At 37.4% G+C, this 27,467-nt stretch overlaps 3 protein-coding genes across 4 annotated transcripts; 2 read left to right on the forward strand and 1 right to left on the reverse strand.

Annotated features, from left to right (window-relative positions):
- The first annotated feature begins 2,688 nt into the window (after positions 1-2,688).
- LOC140781434 (mitogen-activated protein kinase kinase kinase 20-like) lies at positions 2,689-3,663 on the forward strand. Its single transcript, XM_073127388.1, has one exon. It carries the CDS (start codon positions 2,689-2,691, stop codon positions 3,661-3,663), a length of 975 nt encoding a protein of 324 aa, XP_072983489.1.
- Positions 3,664-9,689: 6,026 nt separating this feature from the next.
- Positions 9,690-13,243, forward strand: LOC140780907 (protein IQ-DOMAIN 21). 2 transcript variants are annotated; one of them, XM_073126614.1, is made up of 4 exons: positions 9,690-9,973; positions 10,058-10,348; positions 11,798-12,307; positions 12,454-13,243. In XM_073126614.1, the coding sequence occupies exons 1-4, from the start codon at positions 9,893-9,895 to the stop codon at positions 12,997-12,999; spliced, it is 1,428 nt and encodes a 475-aa protein (XP_072982715.1). In that variant the 5' UTR covers positions 9,690-9,892; the 3' UTR covers positions 13,000-13,243. The 2 variants fall into 2 exon arrangements, with proteins under 2 accessions (XP_072982715.1, XP_072982714.1); XM_073126613.1 differs by having other exon boundaries at positions 9,718-9,973; positions 12,451-13,243.
- Positions 13,244-15,913: 2,670 nt separating this feature from the next.
- LOC140781656 (glutamine--tRNA ligase) lies at positions 15,914-27,231 on the reverse strand. The gene is made up of 24 exons (XM_073127738.1): positions 26,942-27,231; positions 26,540-26,862; positions 26,162-26,209; positions 25,994-26,065; positions 25,699-25,798; positions 25,323-25,418; positions 23,736-23,797; positions 23,547-23,648; positions 23,373-23,465; positions 22,630-22,782; positions 22,488-22,543; positions 22,271-22,361; positions 22,101-22,187; positions 21,692-21,889; positions 21,512-21,610; positions 19,724-19,855; positions 19,501-19,637; positions 18,724-18,823; positions 18,537-18,629; positions 16,973-17,073; positions 16,745-16,850; positions 16,579-16,668; positions 16,327-16,456; positions 15,914-16,180 (listed from the first exon to the last, which is right to left on the reverse strand). The coding sequence occupies exons 2-24, from the start codon at positions 26,669-26,671 to the stop codon at positions 16,083-16,085; spliced, it is 2,376 nt and encodes a 791-aa protein (XP_072983839.1). The 5' UTR covers positions 26,672-26,862; positions 26,942-27,231; the 3' UTR covers positions 15,914-16,082.
- Between the last annotated feature and the right edge of the window lie 236 nt (positions 27,232-27,467).

Consider the following 27,467-nt stretch of genomic DNA (forward strand, 5'->3'; position numbering starts at 1 on the left):
GTAATTGGTGAGTTAGGCCATGGACAAACATTTAAGCCTAATCTGCCTGAAAAGCCTGGCCCACTTATTGATCACCTCTAGTCACACCTCATAGTAATGCATATGTACTAGTGACATATTATTATGTAAGCATAATAGTAACATGTCAATCAACAAGTAAAATGGAAACATCCTCATATATCATAGAGTAACATTTATTATTATATTTTATTTGTACATGAGCAAACTAATAGAGTTACACAAAAATTATGGCAAATACAATTTGAAGCAATATGTGCTATATATAAGCAAATGCTATCATGTCATATGTGAAGTATTCTAAAGTACAACCTAGCCAATCATATAATTTAATAACAGCACAAGAAGATAATATACTTGCCTAGAAATAAGGGTGTCAAAGTAAATGAGTGGCTCGGACTAGGCTCTACTTGAGCTAAGCCGAGCCTAGGTTTTGTCTTTTAGCTCGATTTGAATTTCTAGCTTGAGACGGAGCCAACTAGATTGGCTCAAGTCAAAATATTTATTAATATTATATATATATATATATATATATATATATATATATATATATATATATATATATATATATAATAGTTCTTGTCTCATTTTATGGCTTGGCAGCTTGGGCTCGGTCTGACTCAGCTTGAATGATAGGCTTAGTTTAGCCTGGTTTGAAAATAGCCTAGTTTTAGGCTTGGACTTAGCTTGAGTTTGGCTTGATAGTAGGCTCGATTCATACTTGGACTCGGGCTTAGTCTAGCTTGAATCCCAAGCTAGGCTCTAAATTTATTTCGAGCTGAGCATGAAATGGAGCTAGCTCGTTCAAGCTCGGCTCGTTTACACTCCTACTTAATAACACAATTTTTCTAGTGATAAGAAGGCCTGCACTTAATTTGTTTTACTATGAGGTTTACGCTGGTCCCAAGGAGATCGACGATAAAAAAATTGAGTTAATACCAACTTCGCAATATATAATAAATAACTAGGATAGTCAAAACACCCCTTGATGGGCTCTAGTTAAGACCCAAGCTAAAATGGGAGTCAGGGTTGAGCCGATACCGTAGCTTACTAGGGTTTGGACCATCCAATTGGTTGTGAAGTAATTTTATTTGTCATGTGCAAAGCATGTAAAACTTAATTCAAGTTCTATATGTAGAAGTGCAAGTTGAACAGTAATCTAAATCATTACTTCCAAATTTCAAATAACCATTGGATCTTTTAAACTAGTCAAAACCTGAATGTGGAGTGGAGCACATATTTGGAAAAAGCTAATGCTTGATATAAGAGGACTTGATTTCTTGATGCATCCAAGACTTAAATTATTTGAGCCAAAGAATACTAATCTTATCACACTTATCTTGCTTTGAAGCATAATTATAATTGGTAGTTGTGTATGAAATCACAGTAACGTGTGACCACTAAATTAAGATCTTATAAAAAATTTCCAATTAATCTGTAGTGATTCATTTCCCGGGGCTTCTGCAAGCATCAATTTTCATGCTAACTTTTAATCTAAGAATTTTTTTATTTATTAACCTTTCGAGTCCTTATTTATTTCTATACTTGAATGTATACTTCTCAAAATATTGTTTTTTTATTTCTTTCTTTTTGCATAGATATATAATCTATATGAATGACCCCTCAAAGTTTAACTAATACTTAAAATCCAAATCATTTAATAATAAAGAGACAGAGACTATTCTTGATCTTTTTATACATTTTTTCACACTCGTATGAGTCCGCAGGCATATAGACACATATAAATGCTAATATGTATTTTTTGTTATTTTTACTTTTACATTGTCTAGATTTTTAATGCTAATTAATTTGCTAAATATTTTATTTAGTTTTTTTTTTTTTTTTTTGCATCTATTATCATCTCCATTATCATCTAGATCTCATCATCTCCACCGATTTCACCACCGACCCATCCACCACCCTCACTACAAATAAAACCATCTTAGCCAAGTACACAATATATTTGTGATTTTTTGAAGAAATTATTCTAGGACAAGGAATCCAATGTTGAGAATCAATATTGATTCTAACCTAGAAAAGCATACTATATATAGACACACCAATAACTATTCTAGTTTAAATTAAAGAATTTTCACATAATTGCTAGTAAAAACTTTAAAACATCATAATTTTCAAATATCATAATTACTATGAAATCATTGTGCTATTTCAAAAATGCCATCCATTAATCATGATTAAAACACGCCTTAATTTTTAAAAAATAAAAATTTGTTACATAAATTATTAAAAATAGTTTAAAAGTTATCCAATATTATACCTAATACCATAATAAAATAGAATATTATATAACCAATCTAAACTTAAAATTATCGATATATATGTTACAATCTAAACTTAAAAATATTAATCTTAATAATAATCTGTTAGGAATATTATGTCAAAAATTTACTTTAAGGATAACTATGAAAGATTAAAAAAAATTTGGTCACAATTTTGATATTTAAAGAATATAGGGATAGTGCCACCCGTAATTATATACAAACTCCTAAACTAAATTGATATACATGTACTTTATGTCTTTATCCTATATGCGAACGGATATGAATTATATAATCCGAATCGAATCCGATTAAGATAGATTCGGATTTTTAAAAGTAATATATCTTAATCTATATGGGCTAGATAAGAAGGACTAATTGGTAGTTAGCAATGGATTCAACGAAGTGGAAGATAGCTGCAATGCTGGGGAGCGGAAGCACTGCAACCGTCACCTTGGCCATGTTCGTCGGCGACGACGACGACGACTCGATCCCCGTCAAGTTGATGGCCATGAAGTCATCGACATCTTCTGATTCATCCTCCGTGCTGAAGCGAGAGAAGAAAATTTTGGAAGACCTCGACGGCTGCTCTCAAATCGTCCACTGCTTCGGCGACTATCACGCCGTCGACGAATTCGGCGAGGAGGTCTACAGCATCTTTCTCGATTACGCTCCTTCTGGCAGTCTCTACGACTGCATGATGTCCCCGAAGGCCGCCGCCGTCTCGTACGCCTTCTCGGAGAGCCAAGTGAGACGCTTCACCCTATCCTTACTCAAGGGTTTGGCGCATATACACCGCAAGGGCTACGTGCACTGCGACATCAAGCCGCAGAACGTCTTGGTGTGGAGCTCCGACGAGGTGAAGATAACCGACTTCGGGCTGGCGAAGAGGTCCGGGGAGAGGTCGCATGGCAGCTTGATCAGAGGCAGCCCGCTCTACGTGGCGCCCGAGGGCGTGAAGCGCAACGAGTACGAGAAGCCAGCGGATATTTGGTCGCTCGGGTGCACCGTCGTCGAGATGCTGACCGGGGAACCGGCGCGGAAGCTGCCCGGCAGCGTGGAGTTGCCCGCGATGTTGTTTTGGATCGCGCGCGGGAATCTGTCCGTGGAGATACCAGAGGCGGCGTCGGAGGCGGCGAAGGATTTCTTGAGGAGGTGTCTGGAGTACGAGCCAGAGAGGCGATGGACGGCTGAGATGCTGTTGGAGCATCCGTTCGTCTCGGCTGATGGTTTTGGGGCGATGGAGGAGTCTACATTGTTGATGCAATGCGCATGCTTCGGTGAGGATTCCGACGATGGTATGCAGGGGAGTCATGATGAGTTCAGCGCGGCAACTCCGCTACATAGCCATGGTTTAATTCTATAAGCTGATAGGTTTTGTAGATATATATATATATATATATAAGTTGCCAGATTCTATAACTTGGTTCAATTATATATGTACATAGTTACTCAAGATTTTCTATGAACACACACGCTCTTTTGTTGGTCACGAATTAATTAATTCACCATTACTTCACACAGATTCGATCTATATATATACATAGAGTCTGTCAATTATATATCTTGGAAAAGTATAGTTTGTTAAAATATTTAGAAGCAGCAGAAGCATTGCTGCTGCTGTTGAAGACTTAAGCTTGAGCTGCTTTATTTTGTTGTTTTACTGTAGCTTTTTTGAGTCATTAAGCCAATTCTAATCCATCGGGTTATGGGGTGCTAAATCCATGGGATCCGAGCACGCCACCCAAGGCCTCCTGGGTATGGTGGGCCCTAACCGGGACTGCCATAACCATGCGAGCAGGCTGCCGCAAGCTGGTGGGCAACGGCCGATCAACGCGGGCAGCCGTAGACTCATGGATAACACCAATACCGTGGACCCGGCAACCGCGCTGCATGCACCCTAGCCTGTTGGATGAGAAGCTGATGGTGAGCGACCTGAAGGGCTGGCCAAGCGAAAGACTACTGTCTGACGCCGGGTCGGACCTAGCCTTCGAAATCACCGCAGCTTTATCGATGAGGACAGAAGAGCCAGATAAATGGATTTGGTGGCCACACCGGGAAGGAGAGCCACGAGCTAAGTCCATCTACACCCACCTTCAACCCGGCAGCCAGCCCAGCTGGGAAGGGTGGCAAGCGCTGTGGCAGCTCCCTTTGGCGCCGCGGGTCCACCTGTTTATATGGAAACTCTATTGGGGCAGATTGCCCACCCGCGCCTACCTACATGGGCTTCGCATCGGGCCAGACGAGAAGTGCGCCCTGTGCGGCATCCACCCGGAGACGATAGACCACCTATTCTTCTCATGCAGATATGCGCTAGAGGTGTGGGCCCTGCTAGCACAAGATCAAGACTGGACACCAACTGAGGTGAGCCACGTAGGAGCAAACTGGCTCTGTGACGATGCACAGGACACTGCATTCAAAGCCCTAATCGCGGCAACCCTCTGGACGGTGTGGAAACAGCGGAATGCACGGGTGTTCCGAGGAGAAAACGACACGGCGAAAACGGTAGTATGCAGGGCGGTGCAACTCGCTCGGGACTACGCCAAACCAACCCGGCAAATGCTCAAGCCCACTAGGCCACGGAAGGAATGCAGATGGGTGGCCCCACCCCCTGGCTGGATCAAAGTGAACGTGGATGGCGCCCACTCACCGGGCGACTACCAAGCGGGTGTTGGAGCTATGCTCAGGTCGGCAGACGGCGCACTCCTGCAGGTAGCTTGGGAGCCCACGCCGGCAGGTTCGGCATTACAAGCCGAGGGTATGGCCCTTTGGCTCGGGCTAACCCTAGCTAGGGACCAAGGACAGGTGGTGGTAGAAACAGATTCACTCGAGCTGGTGCGGATTATGAAGTCGGAGCTCGGCTGCCCGTGGAAGCTCCGAAACCTAGTTGCTGAGTGCAAATCACTGCTCGGCTCTCTCCCAAACTATCGACTCACCCATGTATATAGAGAAGCCAACCGTGCGGCTGACTGGGCGGCCAAACGGGGTAAGGCTGCGTCTCGCTCCGTCCGGTTAAGTCCGGAGGACTCTATCCCCACGGAACTTTGTAACTGCCTAAATTTCGACGCCTTAACCCCACTCGGGCGTTAAGCCAGCTAAATATAGCTCATATTATCAAAAAAAAAAAAATCCATCGGGTTGTTGTTACATTGTATTAATTCATTAATTGTTATTTAGCTTAATCCTGTACATCCCAAAAGTCTTTAATTCTATCTGCTTTTGATGTCACTCATATTGGTGGACTTTAATATAAAACATCAGGTCAGCTATAAATCTTACGACTTTCAAAGAAGGAACTGCAACCTTGGTTGCAGGAATTTGCTACAGCCAAGACACTTGGCGAAGACTGAGTTGCTGCCCTAAGATGTGATTCACCAAACCCTTAATACTAGTTAAACATGTCTCACTAATACGGATATAAGCATAATAGATATGATTTGATCTTAATTATAGGAGATATTAATTAATACTAGGAGATAGAGTTCAAGTTTAAAGTTTGGTTGTTATCTATATAGGAGATAGAGCTCAAGTTTAAAGTTTGGTTGTTATCTATATAGGAGATAGAGTTCAAGTTTAAATGTGGTCTTTATCTCTTTAATTTAAATTTGATTCTTCATTATCATCAAATTTTAGTTTAAATCAATCTTAAACTAATAAGATATATATATATATATATATATATATATATATATATATATATATATATATATATATAAGTAATTAAAAATAATCCAAATGGTATAATTTAATTAAACTTTCATCAAGTTTACTACAAAAAGACATAAATATATTTATTATCATATATATATATATTAATATTAGTTAAGGGTATATATGTCTTTTGCCTAATAAATTACTAAGATAATATAATTGTCAAAAATAACGTAAAGAATATACATATAAATAATCGAAAATAATATACACATAATAAACATTTTTTAGGGTCTACATGCAGAAATAAACTTGTTAAATATATTTTTAGAAGGATATATAGGCAAATATCAAATTTAGAAGGGTATATATACAAATAAGATATTTTAAAAGGGTATATGTATATGTAAATAAGATAGAAGGACATATATGCACCAAAAAAAAACTATTTTTTAAACTGAAATTATAATTTAGAAATAAATAATCACCTTAAATTAAGTGTTTTTATTACACTTTTAACTATATATTAATTGTTAGATTTTTTTTTAATCTTAGAAAGATAGATAAATATGAAGGATAAGGAAGAATAATTCGTTAGAAAAGCATTTGCACTTTTCTTTCTCTTCGATCGCTTTCTTAGCAAAGCCAATAAGAAAACATAGGGAGAAGTGAAGTAGAGTTTCTGACTATTTTAAGTCCCCTTTAGTTTTTCTTTTACTATGTCTAATTTATTTCCAATAATATAAGACTATGTATTTGAGAACCGTTAACTCAGTAAACGACTTTCAAATTTAATTTGTATAAAATTTTTTAAATCTTTTAGAAATTTACTATGATTTAGAAAGAAATTTCTAAGACATAATTTTCTTAGAGGATTTGAAATTTTTTATGTTAGTTTTAGTCACCGCTTATATTTGGAAGTCGCTTATTGAGTCAGTGATTTGTAAATACACATAATCTTGTATTTAAATTTTAAAATATATTAAACATGTAAAATAAATATTTGAGATGGGGTCAAAAATTTAAGTAAAAGCCAACCGTTTTTTGGCTTTTATTTTTTCTAAAAAAAGGAAAAATTGTATTACTTAATTGTCTTTGTTACAGTAAGCGTTACTGAAATCTATAGCAAAAAATCATAGGGGCCCCTTTCCAAATGCATCCATATCTCACGTTTCTTCCTATATTAGCTAATCAGCTGACTTATTAACTTTTTGGTAAATATTAACAAATAGTAGAGAGTCTTTGTCAACGAGTAAGTGAGAGATATCTTTTTGACTAATATAAAACAATACTTGTTTGAGGGGGATCCGAGAAAAAGCTCATTGTGACTCGAGAAAAAGCTGTCCGTATTTAACTTAAGGAACACTAGCAAAGGGGGATCCCTGCGAATGAGGTGGGGGGATGGTGAGGGTGATGCTGGTATTAGGAGCAATAGCTTCGTCTCCGATAATAGACTTCAGCCTTATCAAGGAAGCAAAAAATAAAAAGAGAAATTAATCAAAAAGACCCTACTTGTTGCCATTACTATCATTTGCATCCAATTATATAAATATCTATTTTAAACTATGCATTTATTTTTAATACCTCAAAAACACCCTTATATTTTTCCAATAGTTATCATATAGATGAGAAAAATTAATTAATGCAAATTGATGTTAATAGCCTTGAGTAAAAATAAAAGGGGAATCAATATTTTAAGATCAAATGAGGGGTAGTTTATGTAATTTAAATTTTAATTCAAAAATAATAAATATTATTTTATTGCTGTAATATAATTAAGTTTTTATTCAATTAATTAATTACTCTCCTAGTTGCGATTATTAATTTTTACTTAGAATATCTTTAAGGCAATAAGAATAAAATTTAAAGGTCAAATGATAAATATACATAGGGATGATCTGTGAATGATAATAAAGATAAAAATTTAAAATATAGGTTTTTTCGATAAATTTCAAAAAATAAAAAAACCGATGTCATATGTTAATCTTTCTTTTATTTAATGATTAGTAAGATGAGCTACTAACTCAGCTAAGATATACTGCACTTTCAGAGAGAGCTTTCGAAAGGTTAAGATGAATGATAGAATCTAAATAAGGAGGAAGAAGAAGATTAACCCCTTCAGGGTATAAAAAAGGACTAATTCTACTCCTATCTACTGCCCAATCAGCAGTCTAGTTACAATCTTTGTAAGTATACACAAAAATACAAAAGTTAAAATAAGGTATCAATTTTTTGCACTAATTAGTAGGCTGCATTGGGCTACATTTGACTGAGCCATAGCCCCCTCCACAACTTTTGCACTCTTGGACTCGGCTTAAATATTGGACAAAATGATTCGACAACTATGGAAGGTTTGAAAACCAGCATGAACACCTTGAGGACAAGGTGGTTAGAAGCGTGATGGATGGATTGAATCGAGTTTAGTTATTTTATTTATTCTTCTTATATAGTTTAATTAGAGTATAAGTAGGTTAGAGTTTTTTTAATTAGCTAGGTTTAGTTTAGTTAATTTTTGTGCAAGTTTAGAAAAATATTCAGAAGATATTCATATGAGATCCGAATATTATGAAATTATATGTATAAGATCAGTAACGTCGTGATCTACAACTTTCATATTTAAAGTTTATGTAGAATCAGACTCAATCTGTGACATAATGAAGAGAAAACCTAATGCCAAGTTTGTTTCGTATTTTTGGACGTATTTTCTTTGTATTTGATCTCTTTAGAGTCTTTAGGACATGGGCTAGGCTCTCTCCTTCTCTCTTGTTTGACTAACTCTAAGTTTTGACCGATTTAGCTTCAATCTAGCAATGCCATTGCTTCCTTCTTTCTCGACTGATCACTCTCTTGTCCCTAAGGAACGATCCAAATTCTCCCTTATCTCATTTTGCGTTCTACTAAGTTATCATCACCTACACAATATGTCCTAGTTTACCAAGTATTCTTTACCCAGCATTATCATATAGTAAACTACATCTTTTGCCTCCTAACTATGCATAAATTTTAAAATTAAAGTCTGAATCAATTGAACCCGTGATACATTCTTAACCATAACGTATCAATAAGAATATGTATAAATATTCTATGAAAAACTAACCATAATGGCAATTTGAAAGAGTTAAAAAGATTAGTGATAGTTACCATATTTTAAAGAATATAGTAACAATTATATTATTTTAAAAAAATTTCAGTGGCTATTATGTAGAAAACCCCCCCTTAATTAATTATATGATGTAAGAAATTGAAAATACCTAGAGATGTAGAGAGAATCAACTACCTATCATCGTCTCACTCCTTGTCCATAGTGATTTCATGAATCCCAAATCTGTCACCTTTTCTTGGATGCAAAGCGTTAAAGATGATCATAGGATCCTTCAGCAAGGCAAATATGCCAACAAATGACACTCTCTACCACTCTATCACAATTAAATTGTCCTGTAAATATTGGACTGGTGTCCTAACACCAGAAGCCAAAGAGAATCAACCATCACTTTCTAGTCCAAAAGGGCTAGTTATAATGTTTAAAATAATTAATCCCACTTCAATTGAAGTAATTGGAGCAGCTCATATCTCAACAGACGTCTTAGTAGCAAATCAATTAGACAACAAAACTTCCATCCCAATCAATATTAGATATAACATTAGCATCAAATAATCCCCTCTTTTCCACTTTCCAACCAACTAATCTTAGACAACTCAGCTAACCCCCTCTTCCTCACCAAACTCTACTCTGTTTTTAATATAATCTTTGTAACCTTAACAAATATTTTCTCCTCTTCATTTATTCTTTTGTTGCCTTCCCTCCCCGCCAAGTGCAGCTAACCATCTCGTGACAAAATTTAATACCATCGGCGCCTTCACGGCAATCCCTATTTTTAGCTACACTTCTTCTTCTTCTTCTTCTTCTCTCTCTCTCTCTCTCTCTCTCTCTCTCTCTCTAGGAAATGGGGAAGAAGACGGGAGGTTGGCTATCGAGCGTCAAGAAGGTGTTCAAGGCCTCCTCCAAGGAACACAGCAAAACTTCGGTGAGCATCTCGTCGATCGATTGATTGGGTTAATTTTGATCGGTTTGATGATTTAGGGTGGGGGGTTTTGTTTTGTTATTTTAGGTGGAGAGGGTGGAGGAGGAGAATGAGGAGGCGGCGGAGATAGTATCGGTGGAGCATTTTCCAGCGGAGACGTCGCCGGAGGCGACGAACGACGGCGAGGAGGTGGTGGGGGAGGAGGAGGAAGAGAGGGAGCACGAGATAGCGGTGGCGGCGGCGACGGCAGCCGCGGCGGAGGCTGCTGTGGCGGCGGCCGAAGCGGCGGCGAAGGTGGTGAGGATGGCAGCGTACGGGAGAGCGGCGAGGGAGGAGAGGGCGGCGGTGCGCATCCAGGCGTATTATAGGGGTTATCTGGTGAGTGTTGCTAGCGTAAGCTTGTGCAGTTAAAACTGGGGATTATTTCTGGAAGACAATAATTAGTAAGATTAAGGTAATAAGTTCTATTTAAATAACTTAGTTAATAGTTAATTGCAATTGGGTGAGGTCGATCTTTGTCAGCTCAATTAATTCATGCCAATATGAACACATCTAACCAGTATATTATTTGAATCATAAAAGGGTTAAAAAGACTGGTACCACCTGATCTGTTTAAGATCAACGAGTTCATTCACATTATGTTAAACGAACAAATTAATCTAATTATTGACCTAAATCTATAAAATTAATAATAATACACCATCACATTCTATTATTGGTGCATGCTGTTTAAATTAGATAGATCAGAGAGAAAATTATAGTCATAATTCAAGGGAGTGATAGGCATCTTGGAAGAAAAGTAGCAAACATAATTATGCTCAAACAATGCTTTGGCTGTCAGATTTTCAAGTATCATCATTTCTAATATAGAAACAATGCATCATTTATATGTATAAGCAGCTAAAAGTACAAAATATGTCACTGCTTGATAGAGGTAAGTTCTTTAATTAATTAAAGCAGGTGATTTGTTGGTGTATAATTTTATAGCTCTATTGTCATGGCAACTTCTATGCCTTCTATTGTTTATTTATTCTTTTTAATATTTCATTAGTTACCAATGACTCATCTCATCTCCTCTTTTGTACTATTAGTAGATTCAGATCATATCTAACCCAACAAGTTTAGGAGTTTTTGATATTTTAAGTCTGTCAAATTATTTTTAGGAGGTGTCTAATTTGCTTTAAAACTTAAATATAAAATTATGTGAGTTAATTTCAAATTAATAACTAAGATAATGAATTCTAAATACAAATTGCTAACTTGGTACTTATCTATGAAAATTTAAAATTTGCTAAGTTTGGGAGAACAAAATTTTTATATAAATTGTTGACTTAATTAACGATTTGTATACAAAAGTCCCTAAATCGTAAAACAACTTGTATATAAATTTCTTCTCTCATAACTAGTAACTTTTTAGCGGTTTTAAAATTTTAATATAAGTACTGATATTTAGAAATCAATATTTTAATCAGTAATTTTTTTAACTCGTTTAATCTCGATCTTTATAATGCCTGGCCATCTGAACCCTATTAATAGCTACTGGCCCACTCCCACATTAAATTGATATGATTTTGGCTACCAACTGCTAATAACACCTGGTAGGTTTGGTGTCTTTGTCGTATTAGATCCCAATAGCTAGTCCTAATTAGATCATCGATCATCTGACAATTATGTCGGAAATCAAATACAGTCAGAATCAGTTCGCCCCAAATCCCAATCCGCTTACTTGTAATTGAGCTTAGATTTCTGGATAAGAATATAAAAAAAAAAGAAAAAAAAGAGAAAGAAATGGAAGTGAAGTGTACTTGATGATGTAATAATGTGCAGGCACGAAGAGCTCTCCGGGCGCTACGAGGGCTGGTGCGGCTCCAAGCGCTGGTGCGAGGTCACCACGTCCGGAAACAAGCCCACATGACGATGCGATGCATGCAGTCTCTCGTCCGCGTCCAGGCCAGAGTCCGCGCCCGACGCCTCTACCTCGCCGACAACCTCCTCTTCTCCCGTAATGTCCCTCCTACTAAGAAGGTCCGCCCACCATTTACTGTTAGTGATCATGACTTCCCCTTCTCCACCGTCAAGAGAAGAGGTGTAAACCAAGCAGAGGACCAGAACAAGTATTACATGGATCACTTCGACATGGAGGAGGAGGAGGAGGAGGAGGAAGAAGAAGAAGAAGAAGAAGAAGAAGAAGAAGAAGAAGAAGAAGAAGAAGGCATGGGGTTTGGAGATTGGGACATGAGGAACCAGAGCTTGGAGGCCATCAAGGCTAAGTCGCAGCGGAAGCGCGACGCCATCCTCCGGCGTGAGAGAGCTCTTGCTTATGCTTATACTAGTCAGGTATTTGCGTTTTACACCCCTCTAATTAATATTCCTGTGCTTGCATGAATACCATCATGAATTTGATATTTGTACTATTGGTTTTATGTATCTTAAGCTTGTTTGTAACAACAGCCAAGGTCCTCTCTGTTTTACTGATGCAGCAGCAATGGCAGCATGAACGTGAGAAGCCACAGTGGGGCTGGAACTGGCTCGATCGCTGGATGGCCACACAGCAATGGCACGACCCTCACCATCGTCCGAATGCCACCGCCGCGGCAGGCCCGATAAGCTCCTACCCCGCGGTCACCAACACCGACGACTTATCCGAGAAGACCGTCGAGATGGACACCGGCCGCCGAAGCCCTATCAATCCCCTATTCCAATACCATTCAAGAAACGACCAGCCTACTAGGCCTCCGCCTCCTGCCATCCCCAGCTACATGGCGGCGACCCAGTCAGCTCGCGCCAAGGCCAGGACAAGTTTAAATTCGCACACGAGGTCGGCAGGGACCGGCGGCAAGGACTCTTCGAGCTCCGGGGGGGCGACTTCGGGAACGAGGCGGAGCCCGAGCCATGTCGCGACGGGGCTTCACGTGCATGAGCGGCAGCGCGCTGGGTATAGTCCGGACTCGAGCTGCGGCGGCTGCGAGGACCGGACGCGGCCTCTTGGAGCCGGACGTGGCAGGAGGACCACGTCAGCTTATGTTTGATGAACATGGGAGTATACATATATAGATGGAACTATATATATGTCTCTTTTTATTGTTTTGCTATATACATATATATATATATACTCCTCCTCCTCGTCGTCGTCATCGTTGTTATATTTATTGACGTTTTTTGTAATACATATATAGTACTGGTTGCTAAATGTATGGGTAGTGCTGCTAGCGAATTGTACAAAGAACGAAGTGGCGAACTGTTTGACTAAATAAACTGGAAGGTGTTTTGCTCTGTGGTTCAGTGTTTGTCTTCGGGCCATGAGCATAGATTAAGACTCTTTTTTTCTCTTTTTTTAAAAAAAAAAAAAAACTTTGTTGGACCTTGTCAGATCCTAATTTGAAGGTAACTTCAAATCCTTGTAATCATTGAACCATGTCAATTTTAAAATGTGTCATGATATTAACGCGGTCTAAACTCACGAGTCTATGGCTCAGTAGAAATTGTTAAAACCACTCTGGTTCTCACCAGAGTTGCATTTAATTATAATTGAATTACCTACTGAGAAATCTACCTCTTCACTGGCAGTTAGATAGATCTATCCGACTCCGTTAAATGGCCGTCTAACCTAATTAACGCTCTTAAGAAGAAAATATGTTTTGGTTTCTGATGCCATCCATATTGGGTGACTTTTTATCCTCTCTTCTTTCCTTTTCTTTTCTTTTGAAATCCATAGCAAAAATTCCTAAAAGAGAGGGATTAAATATACATATATATAAAACGCTAAGTAAAGCATTCACGCTTAGAAGCAATGCGTATGCGCCAGGCAAACAAAATCATGACATAACCATGTTTCTGGACTACAAAGGCATTTCTTTGCAATTATGAACTCCTCGAGACATCCTCACCTAATTGGGTCGTTTTTGCAATTAAAAGATGATCACAGCGTTAAGCTGTGAGTTTTAAAAAGTACTTACCTTTAGTGATAAGAACTTGCCTAATAACTCTTGATAGGACTTAGGAGGCGTTCTTTTCAATTACTTTCTATATCTCGGATAACATATTATATAGGTATACGTTAGAACCTCTAACTAAAACTTAGGAGGCCTGTGTTTATCTCTAGAATAATGGTGGAATATACATAATTATTCTAATTTGTAATATTAGAAGAAAAGAGCTAATACTAGTATATCCATTCTAATATTTAGTTCAATAGTGAAAAAACTAAAACTTACGTGAATACTTAGATATACTATGATACCTATTGAAAAATGTAAAAAACATTTTAGGAGATAGCGATATATCATATATTATCGATAATAAAATACGAAAAATAAAGCTTAAAAAAAAACAATCACAAACACAAATATTCTTACGTAAAAAAAAATTCTAAACTGGATAAAAATCCACGGATTCAAACTCAGATTCAAACTAATCACTAAAACCTGTAGCAGTTAATAAGAAGCTTACAGATCACTCGCCAATTCCTATGACTCAATCTATACCAACCTTGCTCGCTAGACTCTACGATACACTACTTCCCGTGATAATTTTCAAACCTTAGTGACCCCCGAAATAATCCTTCCGTCTCAATTACTCTTGGGACATAGTTCTTCCAGACCTAATATTATATTTCAAGAATCCTTTTCCTAGAATTACTTAGTAGCACGTCGTAATACTACATTCTAAGAATTCTTTTCTTGGAATTATATTCTTGAAATTTTGAGTTCAAATTCTCACTTTTATCGGTATTCATTTATACTAATCAACGATGGCCGTGCCGGCGACGTACCGACACGTGGCATGAGGGGGTGCCGCACAATACCCCTCATAGAAAAGCAATGTTTCACTGAAGACGACGATGTTCATTGCTCATCGTTGCCCATTGTGCTCAAGGTCGCCGATTGTGACACGGATGCCCTTGCTGGCTCGAGTAGGAAGATGACTCAAGTGGGTTGGGTCGTTAGGTCGATTTCAAATAAAAACTTAAATTGTGGTGACAGTGAGCAATGACGACGACGACAATGATACCATCGACAAAGCGCTACTAGTCTGTCTCATCTTTTTTTCTCCCTCTTGTGGCACGACTGGCAAGTGCTACGACATATGCCATGCCTTGCCGTGTCAACCATCGGTCGACAGGATCGTGCCATGCCATGGCCATCCATGATACTAATTTATTTTGAATCTCAAATATCATAATTCTTCTATAATTAAGATGCTTGATTCTTCTAAATATAATTTATAATATATCCATAAAGCAGGATATCAATATCTTCTAAAATACATATCTAATTGTTCTCGTGAAATGACTGAGTAGCCCGCCGGAGAACAGTAAAAAAGCTCAAGACAATGGTTAAACAATATATAAGGTGCCCAAAGGTTCAGTAAACCGCTAATTATATCAGCATTTTATTTGATCAGTTAAACTAGTTGTCTCAGTGAATTTGAAGGGAGTTGGTTGCATTATAAAGGTAGACACTGATCAAATCAACAGTTTCTTTGAGTAAACCACTATCATTTCTGAATAAAATAGATCAACAATTTATTTGAGTAAACCACCAATCGTTTCTGAATAAAATGTTCACACATTAGCAATTTATGCTGCACATAAAACGCTAATAAACCCAGCATTTTACCCTGAGCATAAAAACTGATCTTTTCAACATTTTCGTCTAATCGTTAAAGCTAAGCTAACAAAAGTAGACTTGTATTTACGCTTCCAGGATGGTCCATTTCGGTAAATTAAGTTTGGAGGGTTAGTTTGGTAAAAAACACAATACTTCACATTAAATGCAATGATTTATGAGTGTGATCTACTTGGGAAACTCTTTCTCACAAATCTAGTTGCAGAAATTGGAGGAAATCAAACATTAACCGCAGAGTCATAAGATTTTAGGTGGATCCATGTCTACACTCTTGTATAGAGTTTCCTCCACCAAATCAGCAGATTAGACACTCAAATACCGGTGGAAAAAGCATCATGTAGATATAAAATAGATTTCAGCCTTCAACACATATATTGGTAAACATGAAACAACAGAACTAATAATAGTAACAATTATCAGATCTAGTATCGCTTTTTGTTTACAAAGTAGTATGTAAGAATAACATAATAATTGAATTGATGCACCTATTTGTTTCCACCCTTAGAATAGGAGTCGCGGAGAGTGACAGTTCTGTTGAAGACAAGCTTCTCAGAAGTGGAGTCAGTATCCACGGCGAAGTATCCTGAAGTATAGATGAGGACCATAGTAAGTACTACAGATTCCAATAGAAAGTCAAGAAATTCTATAACCTTGCCTTTAAAGATCTATTGTATAGAACAAAATAAGAAAGAAATAAAACAAGTGAGCGGGACAAAAATAAGAGATTACCGAGCCTTTCGAATTGAAATTTGTCGCCTAACACAGCACTACCAAGTGATGGTACGGCATATGCTTCAGGTATCACCTCCTTGGAATTTGGATTCAGATCTGATAGCCAATCCTCCAGCTCAGCAGGATTCTGATAACCAATATGACAAATTGCCATCAAATATATGTTGGCAAAGGATCCCAAACCACCCATCCCTCCCCAAACACGTAAAAAGAACAAACGAGGAAGGAATCATTAACCACTGTACTAACCTCTGAAAGGAACAATCTCTCAAATAACCTGACTTCCACCTTGAGAGGATCTACTCCAGGAGAAGGTTGAGCAACCCAATGAAGAACACCCTACATTAGTAATCATAGAATTTGTATGTTAGCCATATACATTTAGCTGCAAACCATATATAATAGTGAAGAATACCTTCGGTTTCGTTTTCTTTGAAGGATCATACTCAACCAGGATTTCAGTAATATCATCTGAATTGTCACCATATATAACATCTGTGCATCTTATTGGAAAGGCATATCTACGGAATCAAAATAAAAGTTATTTGCAGATTCAGAAGAAAAGACAAACTACAAATTTTCATATATATATTTCACCAACTACTAAGGCAAGTTATCAAAGAAATTATTACAAATTACTTGCCTGAGTAGGACAGCTTTACCAGGAGCAAGTCCATAGTAATCTTTTGAATCTTTTAGGCGAAAATCCGAACGTTCAATGTAAACAACACTGGTGAAAGGAACCTATAGGAAGAAAGTTATGATAATGATGAAGATTTACTTACAATAACACAATCTAAAATGAAATACTCTCTAGTATCTAATTATCTAATCAGATAAAAAAAGAGAGTTAATTAAGGTCCTTGGTATCCATAATAAGATTGAGTTTATTTTGTTCCTTCTCCAGCAAAAGGATTACCTAGATGAGAAGAAACCTTGCTCTCTAGACAACAGATTTTATTACTGTTCTAGCTCAAGGGCTAAGAAAAAACTCAAGGATTTTGCCATACTGCCTATGCCAGATTACTTCCAATTTGGATATGAGCCTGTAGAGGAAGGGGTTAGACATTACCCTAGTCTCAACTCTCAAACCATATTAGTCCCTGCTGCACTAAATGGGTCAGGTGCTAATGGTCCATGTGGCGTGTGGGTACTGTAAGGCACCCCTTACCTTAAAAGAGAGGGCCCTAATGGCAGGCGGTTTTTGAGACAAGAAACAAATCCATGGTCTAAAAGGAGGAATTGAGGAAAAAGCTAAGAGACAAGTGATTTCGGCTGGAGATGCGAGAGCAGCATCCCCTAGGTTTATTCTCTCTCTCAAATTATGAATAGGTGAAAGATTATAAATGCTAGTACAAAATTAATTTTTTTCTTTATATTTTGCAATCTTTCTAAGCAACAATGGCCGTGCCGGTGGCGTACCAGCACGCGACATGTAAGTTGCCGCACAACACCCCTCCTAGCAACAATCCACTCTTCATCGAGGTTTCCGTCGCCATTAACCTCGTCCTTGCTGCCGTTCGTGTTGTTGGAGCTCGTCAATGACGGCGCAGCTCGACTGACGCGAATGCCTTAGCTCGAGGAGGAAGAAGACCTTAGATAGGTCGAGGCGGGTGAATAAAAACTTAAGTTAAGTTTGGGATATACTACCTAAGCAGAAGAGGATTGATTAGCCATTGGTAAAAAAAACAATTTGCCACATATGGGAGTCAAGCCACATGCTTTGAGTGTTTAGATAGATCTACGAATGCCACGACTCAATCTATAGATAGAAAGCCCTAAGATGGGAAACTACCACGTTAGGTTTGAAGAGAGATAGGACTTGTTATAGTTTAAGGGGAGCAAAAGTTAGCTAGGGCATCCATGTAAGTCGAGCGGCACCTTCATCGACGAGCTCTGACAACACAAACAACGGTGACGATGAGGTCAAAGAGTGAAGGTGGGTATCCTATTTTTCTTTCCCTCTCTTGCAGCATTATAACAAGTGTCACAACATGTGCCGTCCCAGCCGGTGGTCAGCACGGCTTGTGCCTATGGCACGACCATCTTTGTTTCTAAGTAGAGGAGGTTCTAAAGTACTAAATCTCTTGTTTAGCATATTTCTCAAGCTATCTGTATGAAGCTTTGTGGTCCAATATTTGTTAGAAATTAGAAATGTAGACAATTCAATATTTCCCACATGAAAATCAAGAGTAACACAGGCTGACCTTGTAGAAGGAAGAAGCACCATCTGGAGCATCTGGCCACAATTTAGCATCAAGATCTAAAATGGATGGATTATCCAGATTTGTAATAACAACCTGAAAAATAAAGACAAAATGAAACGATTGATGAAATAAGCACAAACATTTTGATAGTGCAGAGAAAAATCGTACGTACATTTATTTAGCATACCTTCAGAGGATGCAAAACAACCATAGTCCGAGGTGCTGCTCTATTAAGCTCTTCTCTGATGTGATATTCAAGACGATCAACCCGTATCATACTATTATCACTGTATAGCAAGATTCCGTGAGTAACTTACAGTAGGAACTTAATAGTAATGCAGCTCATAAGTTACTACAACAAGGATGAAGTATAACATCAACATGATAACTTAATGCTATAGTTGTAAAGAAAAGAAGAGCAGATATTCAGCACAATTCCATCTATTTTACTGAGTAGCAAGTAAATTCATTTGAGAAAAAAAATAATCAGCAAAATGGGAATTGTATGTCCAAAAGTGTGACCAGTGAAGCCACCTCAGCAAAAGTAGATATTCAGATAAATCCATTTGATCAAAGTGGTCTGCCTATGATCAGAAGTTATAAGACATCCAAACATAAACACATCATATGCATATTAAATTGCCATCATCTAAGCCTTTGGCATATAATATGAGGTCAGAGCAGCACAACTCGTATATGCGGCTCCAAAAATAGGTTGATAAGAATTTAGGACTGGCTGTCGTCTTACAGAACAACCCTCTATGAAATGGTGCCAAATTTTTGTCCAAAGAAAAATCAGACAATCGAAGAGCTTTACATTAATATTCTAGGAGGCCAATTGGCAGGTGACGGAATTAATCTTCTCTTCACTTGCCACTTGTGGTGTTTAGATCATGCAACTAAGGAGCAAATATGCACAATGAAAAACCATAAGAATATACAATAAGGCAAATGCATTTCAAACCTTCTTGTAATTCCAATTCCTCGAATAAAAGAATTAATTGCAGTTGAAGAGACTCCACGACGCCGTAATCCAGCTAGTGTCAGTAGACGAGGATCATCCCATCCATCGACCCACTTCTCTGTCACAAGGTGGTTCAACTGCAGTGCCATAATAACATAAGAATATTAAAAATCAATCAAGCACTAACTTGTATATCTGGATACAGGACCTGTAAGGTAAATACCTTTCGTTTAGACATCACAGTGTTTGATATGTTTAACCGCGAATATTCCCAAACATATGGTTGGTAAAGGCCCAATGCAACTAATAACCAATAGTATGAAGGACGACGTATCTCAAACTCAAGTGTGCATAGCTTCAAAACAAAGTAATAAAAATATTAGAATGCAAACATAGAACGCTAGAAGACTTGAGGAATCACTTTGTATATCCACATAACTCATCTAAAGGAGTTATTAGGGTTACTTCAATAAAATAATCAAATATGCTACTCAAGAATGTGGGTAAAATAAAAATATAGGGTTAATATTTATATAAGGAAAAAAGCAATGTATCAGCAAGCAACCAGGACCATCTTCCATATGCATAGGATATTAGGAGGGAAAAACACCATAAATTACAGGTAAAGTAGAACAGAGATGGACTTTATAATTTAGATATTGAACATGGAGTGGATTTTTTAAGGACAAAAAGTAGTTTAGCCCATACAGAGAGCAACATAAATTAAAGGTTATGTGCCATTATATTGCATTAGCTGTGCAAGTGGGAAGTGATCCATTTCAAAAGCTAACCAATTTCTGTTTGTAATTCTTCTATCCATAAAGAACTGAGATATGCCCAAATGGTGAGTGGAGAAGTTCGACACTGATAAAAAAATACCTTGTTAAGAAGACAAACAACTTGAGATCAAAACCTGAATCATTTTCTTTTTTGCAAGATAAACCTTGTTTATAATCTAGAATGGTGCACTAGTAACCCTGATCTCCTAATCAAAGTGTCAAAATACTGTGTTCTACATTCTTATCCTCAATGGGGAGCGAGCACATCTCCTACCCATCCATAAAGAGAAGTGAATCAGTGATATAGGAAGGAACTGTCATAAGACAAGTGTACAGCCTCCAATTTTTAAGCCTTGTAAAAGGTAGATGCACAGTTCCAAGATTCTATTTCAATTGTGATTCTGAGAGAAGGAAATGGTTTGGATTATGTCGTCTTGGTGATTTCAGCTCTGGTTTCAAATTTTCAATTTCAATCTTTTACAGGAAAGGAAAACGAAATTATGACAATTTATACCACTTATTAGCACAACAAATACCAATAAAATCAAATGAAAATTTTAAGTATATCGAGCAAGTACCACAGGTAGATGCCGCTAATGTTTGGCAAGTCCAACAACCATTGTTGATGGAGATCATGCTAAGTCATACAAAGGGAACAAGGAAATCAGAGGGTCAACAAATTAATTGCATCTTGGGTTGGCAAGGTTCATTTCCCACTCAACTTTTACTGTTTGGGAAGAAAATCTGCAATCTATTGATATTTCCCATTTAGTTTGTTTTTGTTAAAGTTAGGTTGGATTTAGGGAGGAAAAACCATGAAATACAACCTAAGAATTTGAGGAAAAAAACAGACCTGAAATTACAGATTTAGCCATTTGTAGCAGTTTCTTTTGAAACTAGAGTGAACGTGGCAAAACCACCAAAACCATCAAAACCGATCTGAAACTGGCAATCTTACCAGTTCTGGGATAGGTTTCAGGATCTGTTATGGTTGAAACTCGAAACCAATCCATTTCAGTCAAGACAGATTAGTTTCTGCTGAAACTTCAAACTATGGGTAGTTGATGATAACCATCCCTTACATTACAGATCAATCCACAAAAGAAAAAAAACTAAAATAGAGAGCTGTAAGAGTCAAATTCATAACTCCAAAACAATTAGTCAAGATAGCATGTTGCAGGCTATTTATGCAAAAACCTTGATTATGAAAAGATGGATAAAGATCTGCTTACTGAGTGTGTAATATTCTCAATAGAATCCACTATACAGTGAGCATAGTCATAACTTGGATATATACACCACTTGTCACCAGCATGTGGATGGGAGGTAAACTGTACAACACATACCAAGGACCAAAATGAGAAAGCTTATATGACCTATACAAAAGAAAACATTACAAGGTAAGCAATTACCTTTATACGATAAGCTATCAGATCGTACATATTTTTATTATCACTTTGCATATCTTGTTTCAATCTAAGAGTTGCCTTCCCTTCATCAATCATGCCTCGTCTCATATCATCAAACAACTTCAGTGATTCAGCAATTGGCCTATCCCTCCATGGACTATTCATCTTTTTCTCTCTATACTCCTTAACTTCTTCAGGAGTCTGAAAAGAAAGATAATTAAAAAAGAACACCCATCCTAAATACATTGATGCCAATGTGCAATACAGGTACTTATTTTTTCATATAAAAAGTTACCATAGGAAAATCTAAAGATGCTTATTTGAAAAGGACATGTACTTTGTAATCACATTTTTTTTTTTGAATTCATAAAAACATTAGTGGTCCTTGACAAAAAAGATATGAATAACAAACCTGGTGATCAACATAGGCTAGACCTTTTTGTATCAGCTCGACAGCTAGATTGTATAAATCTTGGAAATAGTCGCTGGTGTAGGTAATCTGTTAATGCGAAATAGTTGTCATTTAGTACAATATACATATTAATGAAGTTTCAAAAGTCAAAATCTAATGAAGTGTAAGACCTTGAATGGCTTCCATCCCATCCATTGGACAATTTCTTCGATATGATCTATGTATTCTCTTTTTTCAGCCTCAGGGTTAGTATCATCAAACCTAACCGCAAAAAGAAAGTGAATTACTGTGTCTGGAAGTTAGCAGGTGATAAAAATTACTAGAGAACAGAGGTCAACTTCCAACTTAAAAGTTTCCAGCAAAAAGAAGGAAAAATATCACCATTACCTTAGATAACACAGACCATTTCTCTCTTTAGCTAGACCAAAATCTATAAACATAGCCTGTTTCAGTTCCATGAGATGGAAGCATTAAATAATGTGAAAATAATAAATGAAATAAAATTCATCCTGCATCAGATTATGTCCACCTTAGCATGACCAATGTGTAGATATCCATTGGGCTCAGGAGGGAAGCGAGTAAGTACTTTTCCTCCGGTTGCATTAAGATGCTTCTCTAGGATCTCCTTTGAATTGTGAGCTCTCCAAATTGTTCCATTACTGAAGAATATCTCTGTGTGAACCTAAGAAATCAAGAACCCCATGCATGTAATAAATAACTTGCACTGACTAATCAAATAACAAAACACCAACTTCTCAAGATAGATCATCTCAAAATACATCAAATAGTTAGATTTAGAGAAACTGATTATGTTTAAATTGGACAAAAACAACTCTTCATTGCCTATTTGAACTTTTAAAAATTAAAACAAAAGATCATATCTGAGAAACCTAGATTCATGGACAGGAACACCTTGGTTAATCATATTAGAAAAAAAATGCAATTATTCCTTTTTGTGGTTGGGAAAATTTTAATAAAAGATAACGTAAAATATGTCATGACCCAGAAAGAAAAAGTAGATTTTACTTCACATATGTACCAAATACAGATGAAATAGAGAATGGTTGCAGATTGTAATCAAATTCCTGACATGATAAGCAGGAGACTTAAACAACAGAAACATCAGGTGATAATGTGTAAGTAGTTGCAGAAGATTTTAACAACAGAAACATCAGGTGATAATGTGTAAGTAGTTGCAGAAGATTTTAACAACAGAAACATCGGGTATACTATCAAGTAATAACCTGCAAAAAAGACTGATCTTAGAGTTACCTTGGAGTTCTCCTCCGGCTGTGGGAATATAGAATATGGATTAACTTCCTCCTCAGAGGGCAAGGGAGAAGTAACTATGGCACTTGTTTGAACCTAACAATGAACGACAATCATAATAAATAACACCAAGATAAAATAAACTAATTTTTTCTGAAGGATTTTAGGGCAATCTACTTCAACTTTTGCAGGTTTCTCTTTCTTCTTTTTCAAAGGTTTCACATTATCAGCTTCTGTCCTTTCACCCAATATCCCATAAAGTTTGCCATCAATCATTTCCTGTCAGAGAAAAGATAAACATGTAATCCAAAAACCATTTACATTCGATAAGGTGATGCTGAGGGTCTGCTTGATATCACTCTATACCTTCACGATTTTGGCATCAGCCCATGGTTGTTTCTTCCTGACCTGTCCACATAAGTTGCCAACTGGAGCATAATGACAAAAAATGACAAGCAACTTTAAGAAACCTACTAGGAGAATAAGATGCCGTAGATTGCAAAAAGAACACTGGAAACTGGATATAAATCTGTGCCATGTATATTATCATACATTCTCATCACAACCAATTGATTAATTACAAATAATAATTGATATCATGAGTCCTTATCTCCTCGATGACTCAATCAAATAAATTAGAAACTAAAAATTACATGAAAGATAGCAAGCATTCATTGGTAAGTAAATAACTAAATGAAGTGATCAAACTCATCTGTGATGAAACTGAAAGGCGGTCAGTCCTAAATTCAAAGATAAGGTGCATCAACATGAGCTCCTCATCTTCAATAAGGTGGAAAACACTGTCACTGTTGACTTTGTTTTACTGATTAGTAGAACAAGACCTAAAGAAAAATCAATCTCATTCAAAATAGAGTGTGATGGATCAACCATTTTGTTTTGTCAAATAAGTAGATCAGTCAGTATCTTAATTCATAGCTAGAATCAATCTCATAAATGTTATCACAAAGCCCCATAATATGACATGAACCAAAAATCATAACTAACATGCTAATCAGTTAGCATCCAGAGTCCTGATCAATCAGAGCATATTTGACGTCATATCCAAAAATAGTTGATCTCTTAACAGTTGCTAGAATATTCTTAAAAGCATTGCATATATACTCAGTTCTTCCCATATCACAAGTAGTGTGCTATAAACTTGCACCACACCACCACATGAGTCTCTCTAAAATAAATAAGAGATTACATGTAGATCATCCCATCCCAAAGGTTGTTAGACTCTAGATAAGGATAGGAAGCAGAATTCTTATGAAGCATAACTAAACCTAAAGCAGTAGTTCACACATATAATAAAGAAACTGACAAACAGGGTAATACTTATTAAAAGAAGTAATGATTTCACCAACAGTTTCTGTCAGACAACCCTAATACTTACCCTATACTATTTGATTGGGATTTTGGAGGCAACACCTAACCATAGTCAAGACTAATTTACAACAAAGAACAAGAAGGACAACTAATGGGAGAGTGTGCCAAGCGGAAGAGCCAAAAGAAAATAACTCAACATGAGAAGTTGATAACAACTCAGAAGTGAATGAAATGACAAATGCCCATGAGGAGGTGGGTCAAGGATCAAGGAACTTTCTTAATTTATCAGGTAAGTAGTTTTGGGGTTCAATTAAACATAGTTGTTTTGTATGGATTAGGAGGATATGAACTCATTCCCAGACATTCCAGGACAATCAAATATTATCTGAATAACTCATTTAGCCCTTTTTCCAGAAGTTGATTCATCTAAAGTCAGTTATGCTTGAACATTTAGCATAGCATACAATGAGTAGAGGAAACTTAATCCTGCAACATGAATTGGTAAATGCAACTGACTACGTGAACTAAACCAGAGAAGATATTGACAAATTGGTAATAAGTTAACAGTGAAGCTATATCACAAAAGTTGATAATGAAGTAAGTGAGGAAGAATTGAAAATTCACCATTTATATGGTATCGCTGCTCCAATATGGCCTCCATATTTTCTTCTACGACTGCCGAAACTATTGACTGAATTTCTTCAGTAGAAACATTCACCCCTGCATGTAATAAAACAAAATTACTTGCTAATGAACTTTGGCATTTGAGCAAAAAATTAACCACCTAGTTGTGCATAATCAATAACAATGATGATAAGCAATTATTGATCTCTTGCATAATCAATCATCAGACTTTTGCATTAAGTACTTAAATAGTTATACAAGTGTGAGATTACAAAGGCTTCTTAGTTCTGCTTCTAGGATTACCAAAGCAATGGATGTTTACATCCTTGGAAAATAAAGAAGTTACAGTCATAAAAGCTATCCATAATAGGCCTACCTACACCACAAGATTCATCAAATTTATCCAACTGGAAAGATTCGGGACCAACATTAGAAAGAAATGCCAGAGCAGCATCTAACTGTGCTTGGTTCTTGATCTGCAAAACAAGTGCAAGATGACAAACAGCCGCAGTTAGTTCATAACATCCAGAAAGAATTATAGTTTCTGGACAGCATAATGCAATATCAATATCTGCAACGCAGTTGAACTGAGTAATGATCGAGAATTATAGAGTTCAACTAGTACATCAATCTATGGATGGTCATCCAGAAAGCTAATGCAATAAGATTACCTTTGATGAGACTATATATCCAATTAAAACAGGACGATGGATGAGTGCATTTGTTGGGTATTTCGTCGCTACCTATCTCACAGATAGAAAAGATACAACTTTAGGAACCAAGAAATGAATTTTCACTCATTTAGTAGTGCAGTTGTGACAGTAATTAACAGACGATACCATGTAAAGAAGGTTACCAATGGCCTTGCCGCATCCATCTATGCCAGCCTGACAAAAGAAAAAAAAAACCATATAACTAGGCCCAAACAAAACATAATCCTTGCAAACATATTCCTGATTAGAACCAACAAATCATGTAAAGTATCAGAAACATTTTTTTTATCTGAGAGATATATATTCAAGAAATTTAGATTCAAAGCATCAATCTCCAGGGAAAGGAACGAGAACCTTGCTGAAACAAACATTAAGGATGTCAGATATATACAAACAACTCTATGCTTGAAAGAAATTAGCAATCCGAAACCAAAACCTTGAACTCAGAGCACTTCAAAACAGGATAGGGAAGAGTAATTCAAGCAAAAAACGGGTAAAGGATACCTCCTTGATGACGGCTGTGAGATTCGCCGTGACCTTCTGGTTGACGAGGGCGTTCTCCGCCGTGCGCTTATCCAACCCTATCGAGAGGAACAACTCCAACGGCGGCGTCTCTCCGCCGTCCACCACTGCCATATCCGCCGCAGCCGTTACTTTCTCCTCTATCCAAATGCGAATGACGAGCGAGGGCCGGGATGATAGCAATACGTGGCTTATCGAAAGCTCACAGATCTCACGGGGCTGTCCACCTGCAAGGGGCTTATCGGAGATCGTGCGGTTCTCGACGGAAGAGCACAGAGAGGTGATGCCTTCACCGGTCTTCTTGTCTGTTTAATTGCCAGAAAAATGTCAGTTATGCTTGTAGATCGATCGAATTCCAAAATGAACGGGCTCGCTGCTCATTGCCTCTTTCAAGGGAGAGGAAGATTAGGGTTGAGGGCTACTGCAAATTTGCTCCGGAAATCCTTGCCATCATCTGGATGGCATCATATTGTAAGCCGACCGACGGATATAACTCTCTCTTGCCTTTCTAATCTCTCGTCTCCGAACCCATAAACCCTAGCAGAGCGACGTGGAGCCCACGCAAATTGGACGGCCCGATTACTCGTCTTTTGAGAGTAATAAGTTAGAAAATTTTGGAGGGTGATGTGGGGTTTGACCGGGGGAAGGAAGGGAGGGGACGTGGTCAGCAAGCCAAGATGCAAACTTGGGAATGGGATCTTATTAGGATCGAGAATCTCAAGAAAGTCAATGGTAAATTGATTACATGGTGATTACGTTTACCGAGTGATAACTATTAGTTAGATTTCAATCACATCTGGTTAATAGATTGATAGCAAAAGTTAGCCCTCCCTACTTCTCCTGGTTAACTAGCCAAATATTAGACACCACTGCTTTTGATTAACATCTAATTCTGTGATCTATATCGGAA

The sequence above is a fragment of the Typha latifolia genome, chromosome 2 (assembly GCF_019914945.1).
Source record: "Typha latifolia isolate L0001 chromosome 2, TyphaL0001v2, whole genome shotgun sequence".
NCBI lineage: Eukaryota > Viridiplantae > Streptophyta > Magnoliopsida > Poales > Typhaceae > Typha > Typha latifolia.

Bases quoted from the DNA above. Each gene is read 5' to 3' on its own strand.
- LOC140781434 (XM_073127388.1), top strand. From the start codon at position 2,689: ATGGATTCAACGAAGTGGAAGATAGCTGCAATGCTGGGGAGCGGAAGC.
- LOC140780907 (XM_073126613.1), top strand. From the start codon at position 9,893: ATGGGGAAGAAGACGGGAGGTTGGCTATCGAGCGTCAAGAAGGTGTTC. The intron at 9,974-10,057 runs GTGAGCATCTCG...TTGTTATTTTAG, and splicing joins AGGAACACAGCAAAACTTCG to GTGGAGAGGGTGGAGGAGGA. The intron at 12,308-12,450 runs GTATTTGCGTTT...TTACTGATGCAG, and splicing joins CTTATGCTTATACTAGTCAG to CAGCAATGGCAGCATGAACG.
- LOC140781656 (XM_073127738.1), bottom strand. From the start codon at position 26,671: ATGGCAGTGGTGGACGGCGGAGAGACGCCGCCGTTGGAGTTGTTCCTC. The intron at 16,851-16,972 runs GCAAGTAATTTG...TTGATTCCGTAG, and splicing joins GGTAAAGCTGTCCTACTCAG to ATATGCCTTTCCAATAAGAT. The intron at 16,669-16,744 runs GTATTCTTCACT...TTACTAATGTAG, and splicing joins CAAAGAAAACGAAACCGAAG to GGTGTTCTTCATTGGGTTGC.